This window comes from Dromaius novaehollandiae, chromosome 2 (assembly GCF_036370855.1).
Source record: "Dromaius novaehollandiae isolate bDroNov1 chromosome 2, bDroNov1.hap1, whole genome shotgun sequence".
Lineage (NCBI taxonomy): Eukaryota > Metazoa > Chordata > Aves > Casuariiformes > Dromaiidae > Dromaius > Dromaius novaehollandiae.
The window spans coordinates 160,729,239-160,753,217 of NC_088099.1; the positions used below are offsets into that span (position 1 = coordinate 160,729,239).

At 41.1% G+C, this 23,979-nt stretch overlaps 1 protein-coding gene across 1 annotated transcript; it reads right to left on the bottom strand.

Annotated features, from left to right (window-relative positions):
• Positions 1 to 434: 434 nt before the first annotated feature.
• On the bottom strand, positions 435 to 22,925 carry HHLA1 (HHLA1 neighbor of OC90). The gene is made up of 15 exons (XM_064505488.1): positions 22,850 to 22,925; positions 21,144 to 21,203; positions 19,751 to 19,831; positions 19,214 to 19,297; positions 19,038 to 19,121; positions 17,990 to 18,073; positions 16,986 to 17,042; positions 16,795 to 16,881; positions 15,319 to 15,411; positions 14,002 to 14,178; positions 12,753 to 12,824; positions 12,412 to 12,483; positions 1,384 to 1,540; positions 956 to 1,038; positions 435 to 731 (listed from the first exon to the last, which is right to left on the bottom strand). Exons 1-15 carry the CDS (start codon positions 22,923 to 22,925, stop codon positions 688 to 690), a joined length of 1,311 nt encoding a protein of 436 aa, XP_064361558.1. The 3' UTR covers positions 435 to 687.
• Between the last annotated feature and the right edge of the window lie 1,054 nt (positions 22,926 to 23,979).

Consider the following 23,979-nt stretch of genomic DNA (forward strand, 5'->3'; position numbering starts at 1 on the left):
ATTATGTAGTTGGGGTTGATGATATGTGTGGGTTGTGCTACATTTGCTACAATGTAGCAAAATATAGGATTGTGCAATTTGTTTGGCTACTTTTTCCTTCATTAGATTTGGCTTTTAGTTCACCAGAGCTACATATAAAGATGGACGTGAATCGTGGCTCATACAAATCACTGCAGAGTGAGAATACAAGAGATGCGAACGTTTCTTTGGTTGAGCTCTTTACTAGATGAGTGGCTAAAATCATGGGAGGCTCTTGATTTGGAATAATGAACAATCTGCATGGGTTTAAGACCATAAAAAAATGTCTCCTATTCAATATTTTAGGCTGCTTTACAGTTATTTAATATTTGTTCATTTTGATTACTTTATCATAATTATAAATAAAAGTAATATAACTATTTGCATGAATGAGACAACCTCATAAAATCCTTTATTAAAAACAATTTAAGAAATCCTTTCAATGCGTTTATTACAGTTACATTACTTGTGTAAAATTAATCTGTTTTTACACATCATTTTTACAATGCCTTGGAGGAAAAAGCATTTCTAAGAAACATCTGATTAATAGCTTGTCTTGTTACAAATATTTGCAAACAACATATTGCAATTTGATTTTTCTTACACTGAGAAATGAGGCCACTAAAACTGTCATGGATCTTCTCATTTGCAGTAAAATTCCTCCGTGCTCTAGACAGATTTACAGATGTTTGTAAGGCATTTTTGCTTTAATGCTGGAAGAACAAAAGAAAACTGCACTCAGAACAGATTTTACAAGAAGAACATTAAAAACTGACAAGAAAGTTAAGTAAGTCTTTTTTTTTTAATCCCTTAAAGAATCACCATCCGATAAAATACCTATCTAATAAAAGACAGAAGATATTCTGTGAATATCTAAAACTTTGTGTTACACCTTCATAGTGGGGTATGTGGAAATATAAAGAGAAAATATACTTACTGTGGGAGTAAGCCACTCTTTTGGCTTTTCCACAGACATAGCTGGCATTTTTCAAGAACCAGGAATAGTATTCTACACAGTACCTAAAGATGTAGTTAAAGTTAGGGGAGTAATATCTTGTCGTCTTTCACAAACTTATCTGTATCTGTAGCAATGCTGCTAATATTATACTTTGAACATAGAAATAAAGAGCTAGATTCTGACTTCGCTTTAGATATTTGGAAAAATTTAGCTGAGCTTTATTCACCCATAGACTGAATAGCGGAAGTCAAATCAGGTCTCATTCAGTGCACTGGGGACCCATCTGGGACTCACCCAGTATCCTTAGGCTCTCAAAAATAAAAGATTGGTTGAAAATTGTCATTTGAAAAAGCACTGTGGAGTATTTTAAGAGGGTAAAGGGGAGTGAAACTGCTGCCAGATTTTACCTCATGGCTTCCTTTCTTGAATATCTTCTTCGACTAACACAGAGGCACAGCTGAAAAAATCGGCACAGCTCCATGACACAGGGATTTATCTTTTGAGCTATAACAGTAACAGGAGGCGAGGTCACCAGGGACTCCTTGAGGATTGCCTGTGGACACCCTAGAAAAAAATACAACTCTGAACTAGTTCAAATACTTGTCCCATAAAATTTATTTCAGTGGCTTCTCTGGGCTATGCGAAACAGGCAGATTAATAAGCTAATGTAAATATCAAAACCAAGTCTGAGCGAGACAGATAATTGAAAAGAAAATAACACACAGCCTGGGAGTTATCTGAGTGAAAACACACATAGTCTGTTTAATTTATTATTTATCATTACCAGTTAGTTACTTCAATTCAATTTGCTTTTATTTAGCACAAATGTAATGAACTACTTTAAAGATCTAATTTATTTATTGCTATTCTTTTAGGTGCAGAATTGAATATCACTGGAATGTCCCTTTTCCACAGTGCAACACTGTGAGATGAACAACAGCACTGTACCCTTTTCTATTTGATATTGTGTATATACATGTGCCGCTTTAATGCAAAAGACCTTTCCAGTTCCACTTTCTTCCCTACACCTACCCTCTAAATCTGAATGCTGGATTAAATATGACAGGGCTAATAAACAGACTCTTACTGTTCCCTTCATATCTTTTTTTAGCCTCACTAGCAAAAGAAACATCATTTATGCAAAGGTTCGGTCTTTCTCTTTGTCCATCTCACCACCTCTATGTCAGTTTTCCCTCTCGAATAATCAGCTAATTTCAGCCCAATTTTTAGAGAATTGTGAAGATAAAGACATTCCTAGGGGCTTCATGAAAACTGACAAGTAACCAGCTAACAATTGCTTTACACTAGGGAAGTGTCAGCAAAGAATCAAAGCACTTGCTGGAAAAAGAAAAAAAAAAATAATATGTGTTCAAAGGATAACTGGGCATGGCTGAAATCATCATATCTCATCTGCTTTTTTGCTAGGACTGCTCCAAAGAGGAGCTCCTGTGTGTGCGTGTGGGCACCCTTTGGCTCACTGCGATGCAGCCACGGTTTTGGGGAGGCATCGCACCCGGCATCTGGGGAACCCTCAGATGCAGGCTGCCAGCATTGCTCGGGGAAAGCTCGCTCTGCCGCCTCTCCAGCCCCTCGGACAGAGGTCCGTGGGTAGACCTGCAAATGCTCCAGGTTTCGTGGGAATCAGCCCTGCCTGCAAGGAGAGCAGAAGCTGGCCAAGCATGCGCGTGAGCAAAGAAGGTATTGCTCTTTTCCCATCAACTGTGCGGAAATTAGGCAAAATCTACATACATCGCATTTTCCCCAACATAGAGCAATACTCCCAAAGAGATGTCTCACCTATGCAGCATCACAGAAAGTGTCAGCAAACCTGCCAGAGGGCTGGAAGTGGCACGTAGCACACCAAAAAAATGAGGGGCCTCCCTATAGACGTAGACTCAGGTGCTGTAAAACCATAACCAGGGACTATGCTTTGAGAGGCCACATTTTGCACAACCTGCAAATCCCTCTCAGAGGCAGCCAGTGGGCTGGAAGAGCAAATATGACAGCAATGTGCTGGTCAACCGGCTTTTCCATCCATGTAACTAGCAGCCGGATCTGGCCCAGAGCTCAACAAGCTGCCTCAGCTACAGGATATAATCCCTTTAGACAGCGTAATTGCATTTCCAGGTTCAGATGTCTCACATGCTTTACAGTTTTGGGCCATCTCATGTAATGCGATAGGAGAGGTTACAGAGGTTAAATTTGGCCTAATGAAGTTCTGTTGAAATAACGTTGAGTTACCTCATGCTGACAAGAAGTTTAATATAAAATGGCATTCATGGCCAGGAGGAAAATAAAGGCACTGCCAACCTGAAAGGGATCTCTACGAAACTGTTTCTTGCCTGCCAGCCACTTCCCCAAGGTAGCAGAAATCATGGAGAAGTAGCAGACAGACGTTTGCAGCTCCCAGACTCATGGACACGACTGAAAACTGGCCACTGGTTGTGTGTCAAAGATACTGCATAAATATCAGGCTTCCTCAGTCAATGAGGCCCCCATGGGAGCCCCATTTCTCTTAATCTTAGTAGTTTTATGTGAATATCATTAAATCTTGTCCACTAAATTGCATCTGAAACACTTTGATTTTTTTCCATTTGATGTCAGTTAAAAATGACTGCTTTTTTGCTTTAATAAACACTCTTTGTGTTAGTAACTGAACGTCAGAGCATGCCGGCACTGAGGCTTTAATTTGAGCTGTCCATGAAAAGGGATGTTAGACTTGCTGTGAATAATTAAAACTTACAGCACGTCACCCTGCGAAGAATCTCAACGTCTCCGCCAAAAAAGTGGGTACTCATTACGCTGTTTAACAGGTATTTACACAAGCTTTAGGTTTTGCCGGCAGAAATTCAGCTTCATCTAAATGTAAATTTAATGACTGCAATTTCAGTTTTGATTCATTTATGTGGGAAAGAGAAGTCAAATAAAAAAGTTAAAACAAATTGCTTTGGTTTTCATTTATGGCTATAATTTCATTTGAAATGAATGTTGTATTTAAATAATGCTGTATTTATGTAATGCTTAGATTCACTTTCAATTAATGTTGCATTTAATTTTGCTTGGATTAGTATGTACGGTATAGTCACATCATATTGTGGAATTGAATTTTTCAGTGCCTCACAGTAATTTTTATTTCTGTTCTGTAATAAATTTCTACTGTGAAATTTCTTTTTCATATCCACTTCATGAATTCCTACACATCTGGATTGGAAGAAAAAACAAGTTTGAAAGTAGAAATTTATTTCACACCAGACTATTCCTTTTCATCAAACTCGAGCCAGTCAAAACAGGCAAGAGACCTCAGGAACTACAATTCCCCGTGCAGAGCCTCGTTCTTGTCTATTTGAATTTACCACACTACTGCTACAGGCAGACAAATGATTAGTTTTTGCTGCAGTAAAAAGCCTTTTTCATTAGTAACTGAATATCATGTTTCTCTGACACTGAGATTAAATTTTGCTGTCAGTGAAAAAGAACGTTAAGGATACTGTGAATAATTCAAACCGGTAATATCCCTCCCGCGTGTTATAATATGCACACTTGCATATTTTAGCGGTGGTCATTAAAGAAAAGCCACTTTTGTGATTTAAGAAATGACTTCTTGGATTTCAAAAGGTGTTGCCAAGGCCAGACCCTCAGGTGGGAGCAGCAAACCGGATTTTCTGTCACTGTGGTCCTTCTAAGCAGGGCCAGGCCATGGACTGCAGCACTGTCCCACCATCCTCCAGACTGCCAGAGTCTAGGCAGGATTTTGGCTCAAACCAACTAGTGCTTCCCCAGAGGCTGCCTGGGCAGGAGCTGGGGGCTACATGCCAGCAACCGTTCCAGTAAACTGTATGGATGAGGCCAGTCTGTTAGCAGGGAGGGGGACAACCTCACCATGGGGACATGGGCCAAACTGGGCCACTTGCCACCAGAGCCACATTATGGGCTTTGGTGCTGCTTTGGTTGCTTAGTTGTAGCCAAAGTGTTTGTTGCTGATCTCCAGATCTTTCTTTTTCTGGTGACCAGGGCTGTGCACTGGCCATGTGCATTAGCAGAGTCTTCCTCTGCAATTACAGAAAAAGGTCTTCAGAGCACTGTGGAAGTTCTTCATTGCTTTGAGGTCACCACTGTTTGATTTTTTTTCCAGGAGGCCATATATGCAGGTTTACAGGCTGTTTCATCCCAGTTTCTGATAAAGAAGCATTTAGGTCCTCTCTATTCACTGTTCTCATCAAAATCCATGTTTTCCAGCCTTTGCAAAGAGGGTCAGTTTCCAGTCTTAACTTTTCTAGGGTTTATACAGTTTTGACCATCAGACAGCAAGTTGCACATTAAAAAATTGGGCTGTGCACACTGCAATCACAGAATCCAGGAACTCCAGTTAACTAGCTTTTATCTAATCTCCAAGCGAAACTGATCTGCAAGACATGAAGAGAATTTTATTTTTGTGCATAATCATTTGTTGGTGGACAAGAATTACCATAGCATATGCCTCTTCTCCCCATCAATACAGGGAGGACTAGTTCATCTTAAATTGTTCCCTTCACATCATCAAGAGTGTCAAGAAATGAAAATATATTCATATGATATGATATTGGCTCATTTCCTTTGTGTGACCAAGGTATGTCACAGGAGGTAAAACAAGGACTGTCTGGTATTTTGAACTCTTTAAATAGAAGTGAAATGAGAGAAAGATCAAAATAAGATAGCCGTCTTCTTATCATCATTGTTCGAAAAGCCTCCTACATGAAGCACGGTTGCTTGGCTCAACACCCGTGAGTCTCCTCCTTGGAAACAGGTCTCCGCAGATGTTTCTACTGCTGCACTCTGAAGCCTCCTAGGCAATAGCTTTCTCTCTGTGTTCCCTGCCACTGCCTTTTCTGTGGGACTTCTCCTACTGTGTCTCTATGCTCTATTGATGCTTTTGTCAAACTCCTTTTTTTTCAGGGCTGATATTTTTAACTCCAATAACATTATTGCCCTCTGAGAAAGGATACCCCACTGAGTCTTATGCTCTCAAACATTTTATTTTTCTGACAGTATGATTTTTTTTATCTTTTTAAAGATAAACAACCCAGCATCTGCTGATAGACTCAGCTGAACAGAGCAGGACTGGTAACTAAGAAAAACCTGATCAAAATCAGCAAAAGCTACAAAAAGTTGACAGCACAGAATCCCTGCTCTAGTTTTCTGCAATAGGCAACAAGAACAAAACCAGGGGAAAAAGCAAACTCCTCCAAGAAGTAAGCAGTGTTATTGCTCACTGACTGTGTGAGTATTCCCTGTGGCAGCAAATTGCAGATCTGCAATAGGACATCCATCTCTGAGACATACATGCATCTCTGCCCCCTAAAAACTCTTCAGGAACAAGTAAAGGTGCATTGAAAATCAGCAACGAGCAGATAGAAGCTAGTATTAAGAATGCCATTAGAAAGAGTGAGATTAGCAGGGAGTCTGGGCCAAAACTTAAAGCCCAAGTCTCAAAGTAATCCCAAAATGAAGACCGGAGGCTTGCCTGCATCGAGCTGGGGAGCTGGCTACATCCCGGACACTCTGTCAGCTCCGCTAACATAGAAGGACCACAAGGCTGCAGTGGTTAACTTTGCGGACAAAGCTTTTTGTGTTACTTCTCCTGTTTTGACAGGCTAATTATCAGAAGCAGTTTTCTCTTAGATTTATTAGGAATCCATATCAAAGACTCATGATTTCCTTTGACAATATCAGAACGGTGCAGCTTTTTTTCCATGTTTCCAACTAATCCATCAAAAAACATATAATCAGTATTTCCCTTTGCCATCCTTGCTTACCATCCTTCAGAATTTACAGACTCCTGTTTGTTATTATCATATTTTTTTCTGTTTCCTATATATCCAAACACACCATTTGAAAAGTATTATTTGGCTGACATTTCAGTTCTCTGAACAACTAGAGAGCTCCTCTGTTATTGTCTGTAAGAACAAGACCAAATGATAGTAAAGGACCCCTGCAATTTAGCCAGATATATTACCACTGCATTAGCCAGCAGCTAGGCTTTTTACTTTACACAATTGCTGCACAACACAAGCACTCAAGAGACAGATCTCCCCAAATTACTTCTGATAGACCTAACCACTAGGCTAGAATTTTGCTCTCACTTCTCTTTTTCTATTAATACTCACATTTCTCATTGCAGCATAGTCAACTTCAACGGTGGGACCGAGGACAGGCTCTTCTGACAGCATCCCATGAACTTCTAGCTAAAAACACAGGTCTGAGCAGCCAAACTGGCAGATTTTGGATGAAGGGGGCTCAGAACATAGTTCTAATGCCAGGAAATGCTGCAAGTTAGCCACCCATTTATTCTAGAAAAGGTGGGGACCATTTCTTTCTTTTCTAGCCCTGTTTTCAAAGGACATATATTGCCCTAACTTCATGCACTACAGGGATTTTCAGATTGACCTCAACAATAGCCACTGAATTTCTCTTCCTAAAAAGTTATGCTGTGCTGAGCACACATCTTTATGAACACATTATCAGGTGAACACAGCTGATAAACACAAACTAAACTCCAGTCTGGAGTATAGGCACCTATATTTTGCCTGAATACCAATATAATCGATCTGGATTCTCTCTCCAAATAGGGTAGCAATAGGAAATCATAATAATACTGAAATACTTCTCCATAAAATACTAAAAAATGGAACACATACACCACACTTTTCCAGAGTTCATATTCATGGAGCTCGTCTCCTTGTGGTCTCCAACAAGCTACACAGCTTCACTGCTACAAATGTTTTTCTCCCTTCTACTTGCTTCCGTGACTGCTATTGATTTAGCAGGAAGTGTAACTGTTAATCAGGAGCCACCATACACATGTGTCTTTCTTCAGCTGGTCCTTGCCTGCAATGCCATGACGTTTGGCTTCCAGGCTGATCACCTAGCGCGAGGACACCAGAGAGGGAGCGGAGCGGCCCTGCGGGGAGCCGGCACTCTGTCTTCCGTGTAATTCACTCCATGGGTGGTGCCCTACAACCTGTTCTGAGGTGCCCTATACTTCTGAAGCATTGTTGGACTTGAAAATCAAAGTGATATTTGCTGTAAGAAAGGAGAAATTCACAGTTCCTCTTTCCCTCTGCCCTGTACTGGGATTTTTTTCTCTGCTTTGTAGACAGTTAACTCGCTGTAGCAGGGACTGTCTGCACTGTACAGTCTTCAGCCAGATGAGACACAGTGGTAGCTGTTACCAAAGTATTATTTCACTAGTCATAAATACAGTTTGAGAGAAATCTGTGCAAAGACTAATTGCTAGACCTCATGTAAAATACGGCATAAACAGGAACATATTATTGTGGCAAGGTTAGCTGCTTTGCATTTTTGTAAGTATTTATATAAGAGTACCTATGTACAGAGGCACTGCATACCAACATGTTGGACACAGTAGCCGTGATCCTAAGCCTTGAAGTTGCTGCAGCAAAATCAAAACATTTCACAGCAAATGTGCTATCTAGCCAGATTCCTGCCAGTCTTTACTTGCTCAGAATTGACCAGCAGCTCCAAAGAGTACCAAGTGATTCCATTCCTTAAGCAACAGGAGACAGTCATCTTGCATCTTCACTACCAAATTCGCAGAGTGGCAGGCCAGCATATCACCTATCATGTTTTTCTTGATAGGTTTTGAAATAGTGTGGGGCTGACTGAAGCAGGATTCATACCTTAGAGTGATTCCACACAGTGAACAAGGTGACTAACTCGTGTTAACTTCTCATAATGTAGTACTGGGTTGTGGAGCTGTTGGAGAAAGCCAGCAAGCCCTGACCCCTATCCCAACTCAAAAAAGAAAAGATTAGAAATGTCACCATTTGACCATAGGCAAATTCAAAAGGGACTTCTTCAATATTGGAAAGGATTTCAGGTAAGGAGTCACATATGCTTCTAAATCTGGGAGAAAAATCAGCTTTTACTTACTCTCTTTTGCCAGCTTTCCTTGCTTAATATGCTGGTTGTTGGTAAACCCATTCCTAGATGCTTAATTTTCTTCAAGCACTGGAACAAAGCATTGCTGTAGCTTGTGCCTGTGAACAGTGCTGCAGGAATCAGATGCCTATAAACCAGGTTCACATTTAAGCCCCGCTGTCTGACCATTTTGCCATTTGCATTTACTCTTCATAAAGAGAGTAAAATAAGCATACACTTTCCAAGTAAATACTCCAGAGAGCACAGGGCAGAAACAGGAGGCCATTCAAGATCTTAAGCTAAACCATGAAGCTGGTCCAGTGCGTCTATTCATAGGCTCACGGGAGAGTCTTATCTATAAAGAGTGACTGAGACACTGAAAGAGATATTGAAAAGATTCATGCCAATAAAAAAGAGTCTTTTCTGATCCCATTTAAAGCTCTGAATTTGCAAATCCCAGAGTTCCTACATTCCAACTGTCAGATGTGACCTGCTTCCATCACTTTTTGAACTTCCTGACCACTTTTTAATCCCATCTTGATCAGATAGAGAAAAGCACAGTTATCACAGTGAATTAGGGTGCATTTGCCCTGTGAGCAGTGCAAGCTTGAAGCCTGAAGCTTGCAGGATGCCAGCATCCCCTTCTCAGTCAAGAAACACTGCCACCATGTCCAAAAGGTCAGGCTGGCTGTGAGAACAGAGGAAGCAATTTTGCCAGGTGAATCTTTCCAGAAATCTGATGACTGAACAACCAAAAACAAAGTAGAACAGGCCTGGAAGGGGAGTGTGTTTTGAAATGTGAAGCATGTAGGATGAACATCCATGATATCACAGCACATCAGTGGACAAGACGGCAAACATTCCTCTCACTTTGTAGGGAAAGAGTGTGAAAGGATCTTTTTTTGTGAGTTGACGAAGACAAATAAAATTCTATTCTTTTCCTTGGTCTTGAATTTTGACTGAAAGAGTTAGGAATAGGATTAGAAAAGACTAAGACTCCAAGAAATGGAAGAGTTTCTTCAAGTGGGAGCCCATAAATGGGAGCATAAGGCGAAGGACAGAAGCAAGTGTGGGTCTAGACCAGAAGAATAGCCAGAGCAGTCTGGTAATGGGCATGAAGAAGTGGGTACGGAAGAGATTTCTCATAAACCATGCAGTAAGAGGATTTAGCTGCAGAATCAAAGCTGTGCTGCCCAACACAGGCTCTTCTCTAAACCCAGAAACTTTCTAGATTATGAGGGGTGAAGAAACCAATGTGAGTTTAATAGGATGGGTGAAACAGTCCTTAATGCAAAGGTGCTAGCAATATTTGGGAAATTCTTCCTCCTTTCCTCCTTGCAGCAAGATCTGGACATACATTGCACTGGAAAGAGTGATACAAGACACTGACAGAGCTGAGGATTAAATAGCTGGCACTCCATTCACTTCATTACTGCCTAATCAAAGACGTTCATATGTAATTGTTTTCTGGATAATTTGAGGTGTTAGATATTATCAAATGTGTAAGGAACCCTCTGAAGGAGAAGCCTGCTCTTTTAATTGATCTTCCCTTATCCATGATTTTCCCCATGATAACCCCTCCTATGACACCTCTAAGCACTGCCAGTTTAAATAGCTTGGAAAGTCCTTCTCCTAAGTCAACTCGCAAATTAAAAATCAAACAAAACCAAAAGCAAAGAAGATTTTCACCTTCAGACTAAGGTTCCCAGACATAGCTACCAACCCATAATACAAAGGAAAATTCATTCGTTTCCTGGGGAAGAATGCCAAAAGAAGTAAACTTCATCTAAAAACCTAAATCCAACCTGTGGATGGGTGGATGGCTTTCAACTGCAAGAGCCACTGTCTGTAGCTGTGGCTTAGCTGTTCTTAAACTGTTTTCCTTCAGCTTCACTCATATTTGTAGGAGGTTCAAAGGAGATCTGATGTTTCTGTATTTGTAGCATGGAGCGGCTACATAGAGGGGTTTTTTTGTTTGTTTTAAGTGTTTGCTTTTTTTTCTTGCAGCATTTATTTAAAACTCTTTTTCCTGGTTTCTTGCAGAACTACAGTTATACTCCATCTAATTGCTACCACAGCACTGAAAAAGCTCCCAGGCCTGGAGTTCACAGCTTGGTGGTATCTTTGTGATGAGTCAGGACAACTCAGGAACTTTGCAGGTAGATGGGCAGCGTGGACAGAAACGGAGTTTACACCGTGCTTTTGCTGAAATGGAGCAAGAAGCTAAATAACACAGGCTTTATGTGCTTCATAGGTTTAGATTATTGTTCTCTAGCCTAGCACCACAGTGGCACTGTCAGGAGCCATGGTGGGGTACAGCTGACAGCTGCTTTTTCTTTTCCATCTCAATGTTAATACTAGTCCCAAAGAAATCTCTGAGATGGGATACATTTTACCAGTTTAGGTGTCTACCACTCTGGCACCTAGAGCTGAGCTAGCCGTGTTCAGTCCTCAGGATACCAACAGCTGGTATAGTCAGAGGAGTTCAAGGAACGGCAGGTTTCGTCTCAAATTAGACACCCACATTTGGTCAGGAGAATCATGGAACAGTTCTTCAGCAGATGAGAGCCCAGGACAACTTGCCTGATAGTGAGTGCCTCTACTGTAGTCACAATTATTTCTTCCCTGTGATAAGCCCTGGAAATGTCAGCTCAGAGTTTCTGTGCTAATAGCTTTACATTGTTAGAGTAAGTAGAAATTTTCTTCTGCCCTGTGGTCTATGACTCTGACTTTGACTTGTTAGCACAGTGTGCTGAGACTGCAGGATCGATGCGATTTGAAGCTGAGATTTATTCCCATTACGTTTCTGAACTTTGCAAAATCCGGAGTGGGTAGCTTGGATTGAGACACTCAAGTGCTCAGCATCTGAAGTAGGGCCGCACTCTTGCACAGCTCAGATGCCCTTTCTGGCAGCTAATCAGGAACGGTTTTTCAAAGCATGTATTCTCTTGCTAAATATGTGTAGATAGAAGTTTATTATCAACATAAGAATAATAAGTGGACCAACATGTCAGCATAAATTTACCATACTGAGCTCTTGAAACCTAACTATTCATGCTTAAAATTGGGAAATGAGTTTTTTTCTGAAAATCTAGCTGATCCTTCTTTAGCCTAAGAGGAAGTTTGCAGTTTTTGAAATTCAGGACGATTCTGGAGATTTCATGTGGCAGGGATTGACTTAACCATTTTATTTGTACCAATAGGAAAATTTAAAGCATGATGTACTCTTTTAGGAACAAATGGATTTTAGGATTGTCCAAAAGCCAATCATGTTAACATTGACATGTGGAGTACATATGTTAATTCTATATTGATAGTATAATTTATATGTTAAATGTATGATTGTGTATGACACAAATATGAGCATCTGTCGCTTTGATATTTAGGGTTTTTTTGCGTACATAAGATATATTATTAGGTACATTAAAAATGTTTGTTGTTTCTTCATGGGAGAATATGTGTTTTGATACACTTTCTTAAACAATACTACTTTTGCTGCATGAGGTGCAGGTACTTACTGGTAGCAGAGTGAAGTTTTAGTGCCACGCCAGGCCTGTAGGGTGGCACAGACAATACTGAGGAAGATAAATCTGAAGGAAGGAAAAGAATATAAATTGTCTTGACATCTTAACAGAAACAAATGAACACAAGAAAGGTTGATTGAAAAAATAACAGAAAAAAAAAGGCCGAAGTCACAGACGGCTAATAAATATGTATATAGACATTGATGCATAAATATATTCACAGTCTCCTGTTTCTACATGTGTGTATATTATCTACAGGGAGAGACAGGTATTATTTTCTATTTCAGAAATGTGCCAGCTGATGACATGCTTTGTTATCATGCCAGATGTCTCACCTGGCTCTGTTTGCACCAATTTGCTTGTTTCTTGAGGAGGCACTGGCTGTGTCCAAAACGCAGACATTTCAGCTATGGAACAGAAAGACACATGCTTCATGTCATTCAGGATACCTGTTATTTATCCATCCAGTGCAAAGAATAACCTGCTACGCAGTAGAGAGATCACCAGCCGGAGTCCATTGCCCAGTACTTCTGGTGACGTATAAAAATAGAAGGATGAAAAAGGAAGGACAAAAGCTGTACTTTGTTAGATCTCAGAAGGTCCATGGGCTAGGGGAAGGCAGACAAGGAATGAAGAAGATATGTTTAGTGGAGACCTAGAGAAGCAAATCTATATTGCTCTTTCTCAGGTCTGCTCACTGGATTTGGAGCAAAATGTGTGCAGAGACCTGGGTGACTGAGATGCATGTGTGGAACAAGAAGAGCCAGGACATAGAGGCAGCTTCCCATGAAAGCATGAAAAATGACAGGAAAGTCATTACAATGTATTTTACCACTTCTGCAATAATGAAATCTATTCAGTCACAGCACAAGGGCTTTGAGGCACCCCCAAGGTTTGTTCTGCTAAAGGTGAGGCACTGGAGAAGCCCCTGTACCAGGCTGGGACTAGTGACCCATCTGCCCAGATTACTGGCCAAGTTTGGAGGAATGGGGACCTCCTGGGATGGGGAGTCCATGTCACCTCGTGCAACACACCTCAGCTCTCTGCCTAATGCTATCTCCGTATTGAACAATATCTGGTCCCTGTAGCTCGTCCTTCGAACTGCCAGTCACTAGGGCTGGGCGGCAGAGCACCCTGCAAGGATCCTGAGCACCCTGGGGTGCTCCCAGGCATTGCAGGTCAGAAACCACAGCAACAGGTTGAGTTGGGGAAGAGAAACAAAAACACACTTTTCCGGATGAAGGGACTTACAATAAGAGGGTCTGTCAAGAAACCTCCTCTCTGCCTGCTGGGCCTTTGCAAGAAGAAGTCTTTTACCCAGTTTGGACATGCATATTCAGACATTTCTGTGGGTCACTGAGTGAACTGAAGAGCTCCTGACACCGCCAGGGTCCACGAAGGACCTTACGAGTGGTAAATCATGTCTCCATCTCCAAGACATAGTTTGCCACGGGATCCTGCAGCCGGCTGGAGCAATGGGCAATGGAAGGCCCTTCTCCCACCACCCAGCAGTTTTGGGGCCCACTAACATGCAGCCAGCAGTGCAGGAACGATGCGGGAAGGGCTTGTCGGTGCAGTACTCACGGGCTGGTGCCGTGGCCATGCTCTCTGGAGCGGCTCCGGCCGTGCCATGCAATTTCAAAGCGTCCCAGTTTTCCAGCGATGGAAACCCCGATCCTTTCATGCCAGCTGTCTTGGGCCATGCTGGGACCCTCGTAGGAGTGATTTCCTTCCCCTTCAGAACAACTGGGATCCTCGTAGCTGGGGAGAGACAGAGACAGAGGTGCTGGCACTTGCAACATGCATTGGGTGCCGGTGCCTCATGGCCAAGTGCTGCATGCTCACACACGCTCTGGGGCACATTAATGTCTAAAAAGCAGCCAGAGAATTCCCTCTGTTTCCTGAATGCTTTCACTGGTAGGTGAGTGGCAACCTTCTCATTTCATTTTAAAAAGTCCTTTTTTTTTTCTTTCCATTTGTCAATAAAGTTTGAAATCTTAATTGACAACATTTCAACGTGTGAGTTTTCGTAAACAAAAAAATACAATGATGTGAAATGTTCCTTCAAAGCTTTTTTTTTTTTCCCCTCCCCACAGAAATTATTCTGTATTATTTCCTAAACTACTTCACCGTGGAGGGAAGAGATGAAGGCCTCTGCCTATGTGAAGGAGAGCAGGGAGGTACTGAAGGGCAGATACTGGAATTTGAGAACTGATGACATTTTGTGGCAGGAATGATAACTGGGGCTGGAAAAGATAATACAGGTTGGCACGAAGTTCAGGAAGATAAAAGAGCTTATAAAACCGCATCGTAACTAGGGAAACGTGGAAGTCTTGCTGTTGATAGATGCAGCTGCAATGACCAGAAGGTACGAAATCTGGGTCTGAGTTCATCTTTGCTTCCACTATGTGGAAGTGAGGCTAAGGCCTTGGTTTTCTGCTCTCAATGTGATCATAGTAGCACTCTTCTATCTTATACCTGAGTGGTGAAGCTAAATGCACTAACGTCTGTGAGATGTTCTGGTACTCACAACTGAAGATCACATAAATATCAAAGACAGAGAAAGAAATAGGGGAAAATAGGACAGTAAGTAAAGAGAGGAAACAGCGTGAACAATTTTTTTACAGATTTAAAACCGCCAACTCTATTTTTCTTTACTTCTCTGACTCCTTAATAAATGTCTCTTGCTAATGAAATGGCAATGAAAACAACTGAGGCTTTTTACAGTAATTTTTCTGCCCTCGAGTTATCCAGGGCATCTTCTGCTCTTTAAGACAAACTTTTATCTTACTCTGTATTTGTAGTTCAACATCATAGTGTTTGTGCAGCAAATCTAAGCAGTCACTTGTCAAGTTGTCAGTCAAGGAGAATATACATTTAGGTGGGAGAATACTTGCGCACTTTTAGCTCTCCACATATGTTCTGATGATGGATCCATGGTTTTGTTTGGTTCTTCCTGTAATTTCATGAAACTTGAAAAAATCGAATCTAGATCTTTGAGGTATGAGAAGATAGGGTTAGTATCCATAGCGTATTCAGTGTGATAAAAAGGAAAGGAGTTGGATTCTGGTATAAAAGGAACAGTAGGTGTCTTTTTTAAAAGATAGTTATTTTTGGCAAACTGCCTGCCTTTGATTTGTTTTAAATTGGAGAATAATGTTGAACACCTTTTGACAAAGGAAAAATTGCCATTGATTTCACTGTTTGCCTGTTACAATCAAGCAATCAAAATGAGAAATATGCACCAACTGCAATGAGAGGTCATATCTTAAGCACAGCTCAACCTGCCAAAGCAGTTTTGGGTGGAAGAACCATGCAGTACACTGGCTAAATATATTTGACCCCTCTCTGAAGGTAACTCACATAAAGATAGGAGATTATTCCCACTGAGAGCTAAGGGATTAATTCTTTTAAACCAAAAGCATTATAGAGTCTCCCCAGTCCAGGACTGAATTCCATAAAAGCCCTGATCCCATGAGAGACAATGTTGTGGTTTGGGGTGCAGGATCCAGAGGATCAAAAGATTCATCTTCAGTTTTCAATTTTTTATGTAATTTCCAATTTTTGTGTAATTTACATATCTCTCAGATCTTAGAGAAGACATACTAGTCTAAAAATATCACTTCTTTAGCTACTTAGGAAAGGCTTGAAATTAAGTGGCTAGCGGGCTCATTGCTGAATACCTTTAGATGTAGTCCCAGGGCTAGTCTTTTTTGTCCCATCCACATCTTAGTCCTTACAAATCCCTTATGAGCACTCAGGCTGTGGTATCTATCCTGCCACACTATGGGTTCACTCATCCCCAGAGCGTGGACAAGAAAAGGCTCAGCCTAAGCATAACACCGCGTGTCATGTCACCATCACTCACTGCCTCACACCCATAAACGTACAAGTTGCCTTGGGAAATGTTATTCCTGTCCTCTTCCATGAGGCTTTGATATCCAAATGGAAATATATATTATCTAATCTGCCTGATCTCAAGAAGAGAACCACAAAGTCCAATTCAGCTTATAATAGGGGATTTTTGACTACACCTTCAGCCTATGAAGAAGGAGTGGAGCTTCACTAGGGCACTAGCTGTTCATCCAGTCTGCTCTCTTATTTCCAGGGCTTTCTGAGCAAAAAGATCAAAGCACTAAGACTGAATTACATTTTCTGAGATGCCAGCTCACCAATAGCTTCCAATGAAGCCAGGGGTTTTTGTCTTTTCCTCCAATAGAAGACCCCACATTTAATATCTTGAAGTTTGTAAATTTTACTTATTTTTCTGTGGTGAATATGGAGTAATATATGAAAAACTACATTCATTGCAAGTGCTGTCTAGACATGGTTTTCACTGCTATTGCTGTTTGCTTTTATTCCCCAGGAGGTACTTACCCAGGTCAGCAGATGTGTTGCTGGAAAATGTGTAATTAATAACAGGAAACTTCTCTAGCATCTGCCAAAAGTCAGACAGATTTCTCCCTGCGAATATACATGCTTAAAATATCATGGAGGTCTTGCTTCTAATGGAAGCCATCAATGAGAGCTGTAGGGCAATATTTTGGGTGGAATTTTTTTACATTTACCTGTTCGGCCTGTTATCATGCAGATATAGATGCAATCTGAATTGTTGCTCTGATTCACTGTAACACAAGCACATGTAAAACAGATGCTCACTATCAGTTTTCATTACACTATATTATCTTAAGTAGCAGAAGACACAAACCCAAAATGGTATGTGATCTCTACAATAGGCCAAAGATTTTCCTTCAGATCTGATTTTGACGAAAGCTTGATCCTTTGACACACTGGTGTTTTTCTTAGAAAATATATGATAGTTATAGAAAATTTCAATCTCTTAAACACAAAAATATTTCTACACATTTCTTCTGAAAATAAAAGATTTCAGTGGGTAAATACCACACTGTGCTTTCTGGGAGCCATTCTCATCTGTGAACTGGATGCCTGACTAGACTACATGTCTCATGAGATTTCAAAATGCCAAAGGGAGGACTGCACTATTTCATGAAAGGTTAGCCAGAAACCCCAGCCTATGCAGAAGAATTGGAGCAGATGACATTCATATGAGGCAGCATGTCCAAATGCTAATATTTCAAGGGGAAATATTTCTATTTTGTTAAAATTCTACATTAAAAACATTTTTGCAGGGAAAAAAAGGATTCCATCAGAATATATAAGCCATAATTATTTTGGTGGGGTCATGATTTCAAAAAATATCAATATTCAATAATAATTCATTAAACTTTAAAACAAAACAAAGATGCTCATGCAAACGTGTATCTCCCACCACCCTAAATTACACGTGGTGTATCATATAAAGGTATATATAAATTAAATATGCTATGTATGTATGCATAACATATGTACTATATACATACACTAATACATTATATGTCTGTCTGTCTGTGTGTGTGTATAAGTATTCTTTTCCTGTAAGGAGACTTTGTTTACATCTGCAGTCCACACTTTCTAAGACAAATGCTGAGGAATAAGCAGGAGAAATTGTAAGCTTTTATACATGAATAAATGAGACAAACAAGAATGATAAATGGTAAGAAGAAATGCAAACCTGAGAGAATAGAAGTAGACTTGAAAATTTCTGTGAGATAACTGGTGGAGTTTCCAATAATATCAACAAGTAAAGCTGTAAAATCTAGAAGGCAAAACAGAGAAAGTTTATAATCCAAAACACATATTCCACCATCCACGCCCAGTCAAAAACCCACTTTTTTATGTGATTATATTTTGGATATGTGTTTGTGCATGATAAAGTTTAAAATATTTTAAAGTTAAGAATGTTTTTACTGAACAGGAATGGACTTACGAAGCCACTCGAATATGCTGAGGGAATGTGACGATATCCAAAAAAATCACTGAGGTGCAATTTCCACTGCTCTAATCACCAAGATATTCTGGCTTTGGGTCAGAAAGATTAGGGTATCTCTGCCATTCTCTACTATGAATGGGTCATTATGTAGTAAGAATGATAAGATGAATGATTGCAGAAGAAGCTGTGAAAGTCACTGTTGCTTTATTGAGATGGTCATCACATGCAGCTTAGAGAATATGGGCTCTGTTCTGTAGTTGCTGAGCTATTCTTGATATCTCACAATAATCAGCCATTAACCTAGAGCACTCAGATTTATCCTGGAATTGTAAATACTATGAGATCAGGTATGTGAACAGGTGAAGCATTAATCTTTACTTATTATTCCTGTTGGGCTCAGTGAAGGTACTGGAGGCGCTGGTGTAGAGAAACCCCTGTCCATCTCCTGTGAGTTGCCTCTAGACAGTGAAAATGGCAAAGATACTATATCACTGCTCTTCGTACTCCAAGGAGGAAAAGCAGGTCTTTCCCACCAGGGTAAACCATGCTGCTTACTTGATGGATAGCTCTTCTCCAGACTGGCTGGTTGGGTGCAGCCGTCTGAGGCTATGATATTTGAGTGTCTCTAAAGGGTCAGAGCAGCCGCTGGCCTTGACTAATGGCCACTGACCTCGGTACGGCAGTGCTACCAACAAGAATAAAGTCTGCAGAACTGAGGCCATAGCTTTCAGCCCAAACAAAATGATTCAGCTTAAGCACGTTCAGTTGCCAACCTTTCTTGTGTACCCACCTGTCAAATCATTTGTCATGTTGTTCAAGCAGTAGCAGTGATGCATGGGGAACTTGCCAGGGTCAACATTTTTCAGGTTAGAAACTGTAGAAAGAGACAGAGAAAATGGGTATCTTGATGCATGCCCTGTGCGGGAGAAAATGTTTCTGTGCAGAGTAAAGCGATAAAGCACTCACTGTTATAAATGGTGACTGACACTTTGTGGAAGGCAAAAGAGCTGTAAGATGTAACACTCAGCAAAGAGAAAAGGTTTCTGGTACCTGCAGAAACACATGCCCACTGATATTAGTGGTTAGAAGAAATTATGTGAGCAGAGTGCTTTGACTTTGCTCATTTTATTTCTAAAAACCTCCTGACCTGCTGATATTATACAGCTGCTTGGGACTGAATTCTTTTTCATTTCCTCTCATGGAAAGATCATTAGTATTACCTTTTTTTTAATTCCAGCAAGCAAACCTGTAATGCATTGTAAAACACTTCTTAGAGACATCCCATAAGTAATTATGTTGTGTCTATATATAAACACACACTAATTTCTGCAGTTTTTTGGGCAGACAGCTTACTGCATTATAAATGTGCAAGTGTAACTTGCACCGAGAGTTAATTTTTGAGGCTGACAGCATGCATTTATGGCTTTTTCTGCTAACACTTCCTTTATCTCATTCAGGGCGAGCAGACAGCCTGTTTGGCTTTCCCATCACTAGTAACCTTACCTTTGAGTGCCGTGCCCAGCATGCTGTTCACTAGCTCAGTCAGGTTAATAGCAGCCAGATCCACAGACTTTGCAGGCAGCTCTGAAAAAGAAGGGATTTCTCTGAGCAGCCGGCTGCATGACGGAAATGCTAGGAAATAGCCATAAACCCCCTGCTCGTATACGGCTTCAGGTGACAGAGGTGGAAGCGTTTGACAAAAAGCCTCCAGAATGGGAAAATGAAGTGAACAGATTGTGTACTGGGTTGCACAGAAAAAACTGTGGTGAGAAAATAAAAAAGCCATGAGTGCAGAGAGGTCTGAAAAGTAATAAAATGGAGTGGGCAGCGTAATGGTAAGCCAAAATTTAAGCAGAGCTCTAAGTGACCTATTCTTTTGACCATGGGCTTGAGCAAGCTGCCACAGAGCCTAGCAAAGTCCTGACATTTTGGTGCCCCCTCGTGCTGGACAGTGTGTATTTACTTAAAAAGAACATTAGATCTCTCTGAAGATTACAAATAGAAATAGTATCTCAGTTTTCCCCCTTTCCCCAAGCTATGAATGCTGCATAGAATTAATTGGGATGAAAATGGAGGTATTTTGTTTTCTCAGCTACCTTGAGGGCCATACTGCTACCAGAAAGAAGAATTAACTGTAGCTGAATCACACTTTTATTTAAAAGATGCTTTCTTTCTATTAATGTTGCTTATTTGTTTTTCCCAAGTCAAAATTTCCAAAGATACTCTTTTGCTTCCCTCCCACAAAGTCATAAAAAGGCAGAGCAGTACGGTGCTGGTGTGTGTGAGGAGGAAGGTCTGTGTGCGTGTATGACAGAGAGACAAAAAACAGCCACAAGGAAAAAGAAGCATAGAAAGCCAAGCTGAGAGCAAAATTGAATTTTGGGGAAAATACAGTTTTCCAGTGATGTCATTATTATTTTTAACCTTTTATAAACCAAGCATGTTTTAAACTCCCTTCTGACAAGTGAAAAAGAAAATCCTAGTCACCCTCATGAAGATATAGGAAACCAGGAGCCCTGCAGCACACGCAGCCCTGCTCTCGGTGTGCTGCAGAAATCACCCAGAATTGGGAAGGATTTCTGGAAGGGGACTGGAGTTGCACTCTAGGACTAGACTTGTCACTGGCATGGAAGAAAGGGAAAGGAAAGAGAGAAAGCAACATTTTAGGTTTCCCTTAAGGATGGAGGTTAGATTGGACAGGCATCAATATTGGGCAATCAAATATTGGGCAATCCCAAGGAGGTGCCTATGTCCAGGTGAGGAATCACGGCAAGAGCAGGGCGCTTGAGCTCACAGACTCTGCTGGAGAAGGGTCCACCTCTGTGCCCAGCACAGCACCTCCCGCTTATGTTAACCCCTGCGCACAGACCGGCGTTCCTGACGTGTCGATTGTTACCTGCCGTAGCCAGCACTGCCACATGCTTTTCTTTCTTGTTTTCTTTTTGTAGGCATGAAGCTGTGAAGAAAGACAACACTGAGAAAAAGTTTTCCCTGTTGAGCTAGCAAGTAACTCCCAGCCTGGGTTACTTTGCTGCTTTCATTCATATCTCAGAAATGGATGGACATTAGCCCTGCAAAGCAGGCCACAGAGTATCTGTGACAGCAGCTGATCAAGCACCTAAGAATAAGGATGTCCCAAAGGACCTGGCAGCTAAAGGAAGAAAGCAGAATAAACATCAGGGCTTGTTCTCCTAATTCAAGAATTAAAAAAACCCAAAAAATGGTGGCAAGCTGTTATAGATGTCTGAACTAGGCTTGCAAACACCATTGACTGTAAGGTGCACGGTATAATAAAGCTAAACCTAAAAGAATCGGCACTGGCTGTGTGCACATTGGTTGCTCAGTCTATTCGATAGGATATTGCTCACAAGAACTGCGTTGTTGGGAAGGGACTGGAGAGGGACTCAGGAGATTGGACTCACTTCCTGGGATTTCCTCTGTGACCAATGAAGGCAAGATGCAGAGCGGCAATTTAGGCATCACAGGATGAGCTGAAGTACAAGAGGCTCCCTATCCCATCAGTGAAGCTGAGTGCCTCCAAAGAGTAATCCAGAAGGCTCCCTAAAAGAGCCAGCTTTAGGAAATGCTGAACTCCCATGCCTCTCTGATGCTTAAGCTTCTCAGTCCATCCAAGCTCCCCAGTGAAAGCCCTCCCCTGAGAGCTGATGGTGAGGAGGGCTCACAGCAGTGGTGTGATGCCCACCTCTGTGTTATAATCTAAAGGGCATAGTTCTTATCAGGGAGCAGGAAACCTGGATTTAGTTTCTTCTTCAGCAAGAGGAAATCTGCAGGACTGGAAGCAGCAGAAGAAAGGAGATGTGACTACCTAATCTAGCAATTTGCACTGAAGTTGGTGACACATGGATGTGTGTCCTTATTCTTACATAAATCTTTGCCTTCTGCAGAAGACAATTTCTGGTTATATTTCTCTATACATATATTAAAAAGAAAAAACAAAAATCCTAGGGATAATCCGTGGAGTGGGAACTGCAAATCATGGCTCCAGTCCTCATGTGAGAGGCCACTTCTGAGATTTGCTCTTTACAAAGACATCGACTAGTATTTAGACTGTAAGAGCACTGTTCCCTCAGCTTAGGCACCTAGTACCATTCAAGATGCCTGTGTTGGCTCATGCATGGTCTGTGTTGGCCGTTTGACATGCTTGGTCCATTGCTGGTCCACAAGGACTAAGGCATTTTTTTTGTCCTGTGCCCAGTTTTGTTGTCCTTTGGGCATCTCAAATGGTGCTAAGCAGCTATTCTCAACAACACTCACTTACTGTGAGCTAAATTTGGACTGACAAAACCTGCCCAAACCTTTTCTGTCTTCCCATATAAACCCTTCCAATTCCAGATTCATAGCATGGGAGCCAAGAATAGACCTTTGCCATCATCTGCCCTGACCTGCTGCATAGCACAGGTCTCAGAGCTTCAGCTCATCAGTCTTGCCTACATAGCATGAAAAGCAAGAGTCAAGCCTCCTTAAATCCCATAGGTGTCACAGATGTGGGAATAGGGAAATCATTCTGGCTATGGGAGCCATTGAAAGAGAAATGTTTTTGTTATTCCCGGAGGAGCACCAGACCGTAATATTCAACCTTACCTACACTCCAAACCAGAGAGAGACACAAAAATCCCATGCACATCTTCACTGGCACATGCCAGCAGCACCACCGCATTATGGACTCTGACTTCCAGTGGTTTGGCTGCTCTAGGAGAAAGAAATACTATTTTGGTGTTGCTGCTGTTTGAAACATTGTGTGATTTTGTTTAGCCCTGTTCCCAAACGTGGTCATGGGAGAAACACTAACTCTCTGTGATGCTGAGAGAAGATTGATGATGTTAATGGCAAAGAATCAGAAATCCCACAATCAGTACTTTTCTTTTTTTTTTTTTAGTGGCAGTCTCAAGAGCTTAGCATTTAACTCATGATTTTTGAGTCCCACATAGCAGGGGCTTGGGTGGCACTTGTGAGGCCATCTACACAATCCTTTGTTCTCAGGCACGATGAACTGTGTCCAAAGCACGCTGACAGATCAGGTGCCTACACTTCTCTTGTTGACACAGGATAAAACTCACTCAAATCCAAGGCAATACCAATCCAGCTCCTTTTCTGCAGAACTGTTGCCTGCCCAGTCATACCTAGTCTTGTATTTCCACAGGTAATTATTCTCACCAAGTTGTGTGCTATGTTGCCTTTCCTAGTTGCTTGGGCGAGGTTAACAGTGCTCTGCCTTTCAGACAAGGACATGCTCTCCAGGCTCCAAAGATTTATTTAGAGCTGGTCAGAAAAAAAGAAGGAAAGTTCTTGCTTCTTGAAATGTTTCCTCTTTTTTTGTTTGGAATATCAAAAGATGCCAAATAACTATGTAGCTGTCAGTATGTGCGGAACTGTATGAAAATTAGCAAAAAAATTCCAACTGTTTTCTTCATGTCAACTAGCTCCTCTCAGAGTAGCTAATCATGTCAGCACACAACAAACCATTATCTTGAAGATAATACTGATTAACAAACTATTATCATCATTTAAAATCTTTCTCATATTTAATCCACTGGAGAATTAAAATATTCTGGAAATAGCTAATTTGTACTGAATAGTTCCAGAGAGATTGTTCCTTGAGATGATAAAATGATACCAAGCGCTTCTGTGTGGGAAATGTTTGTGTTTGCTGGTCTGATGAGTCAGAAGTGTGTAAGTGCCAGCTCTGCAAATTCAAACAAAGCTCTGAGAAG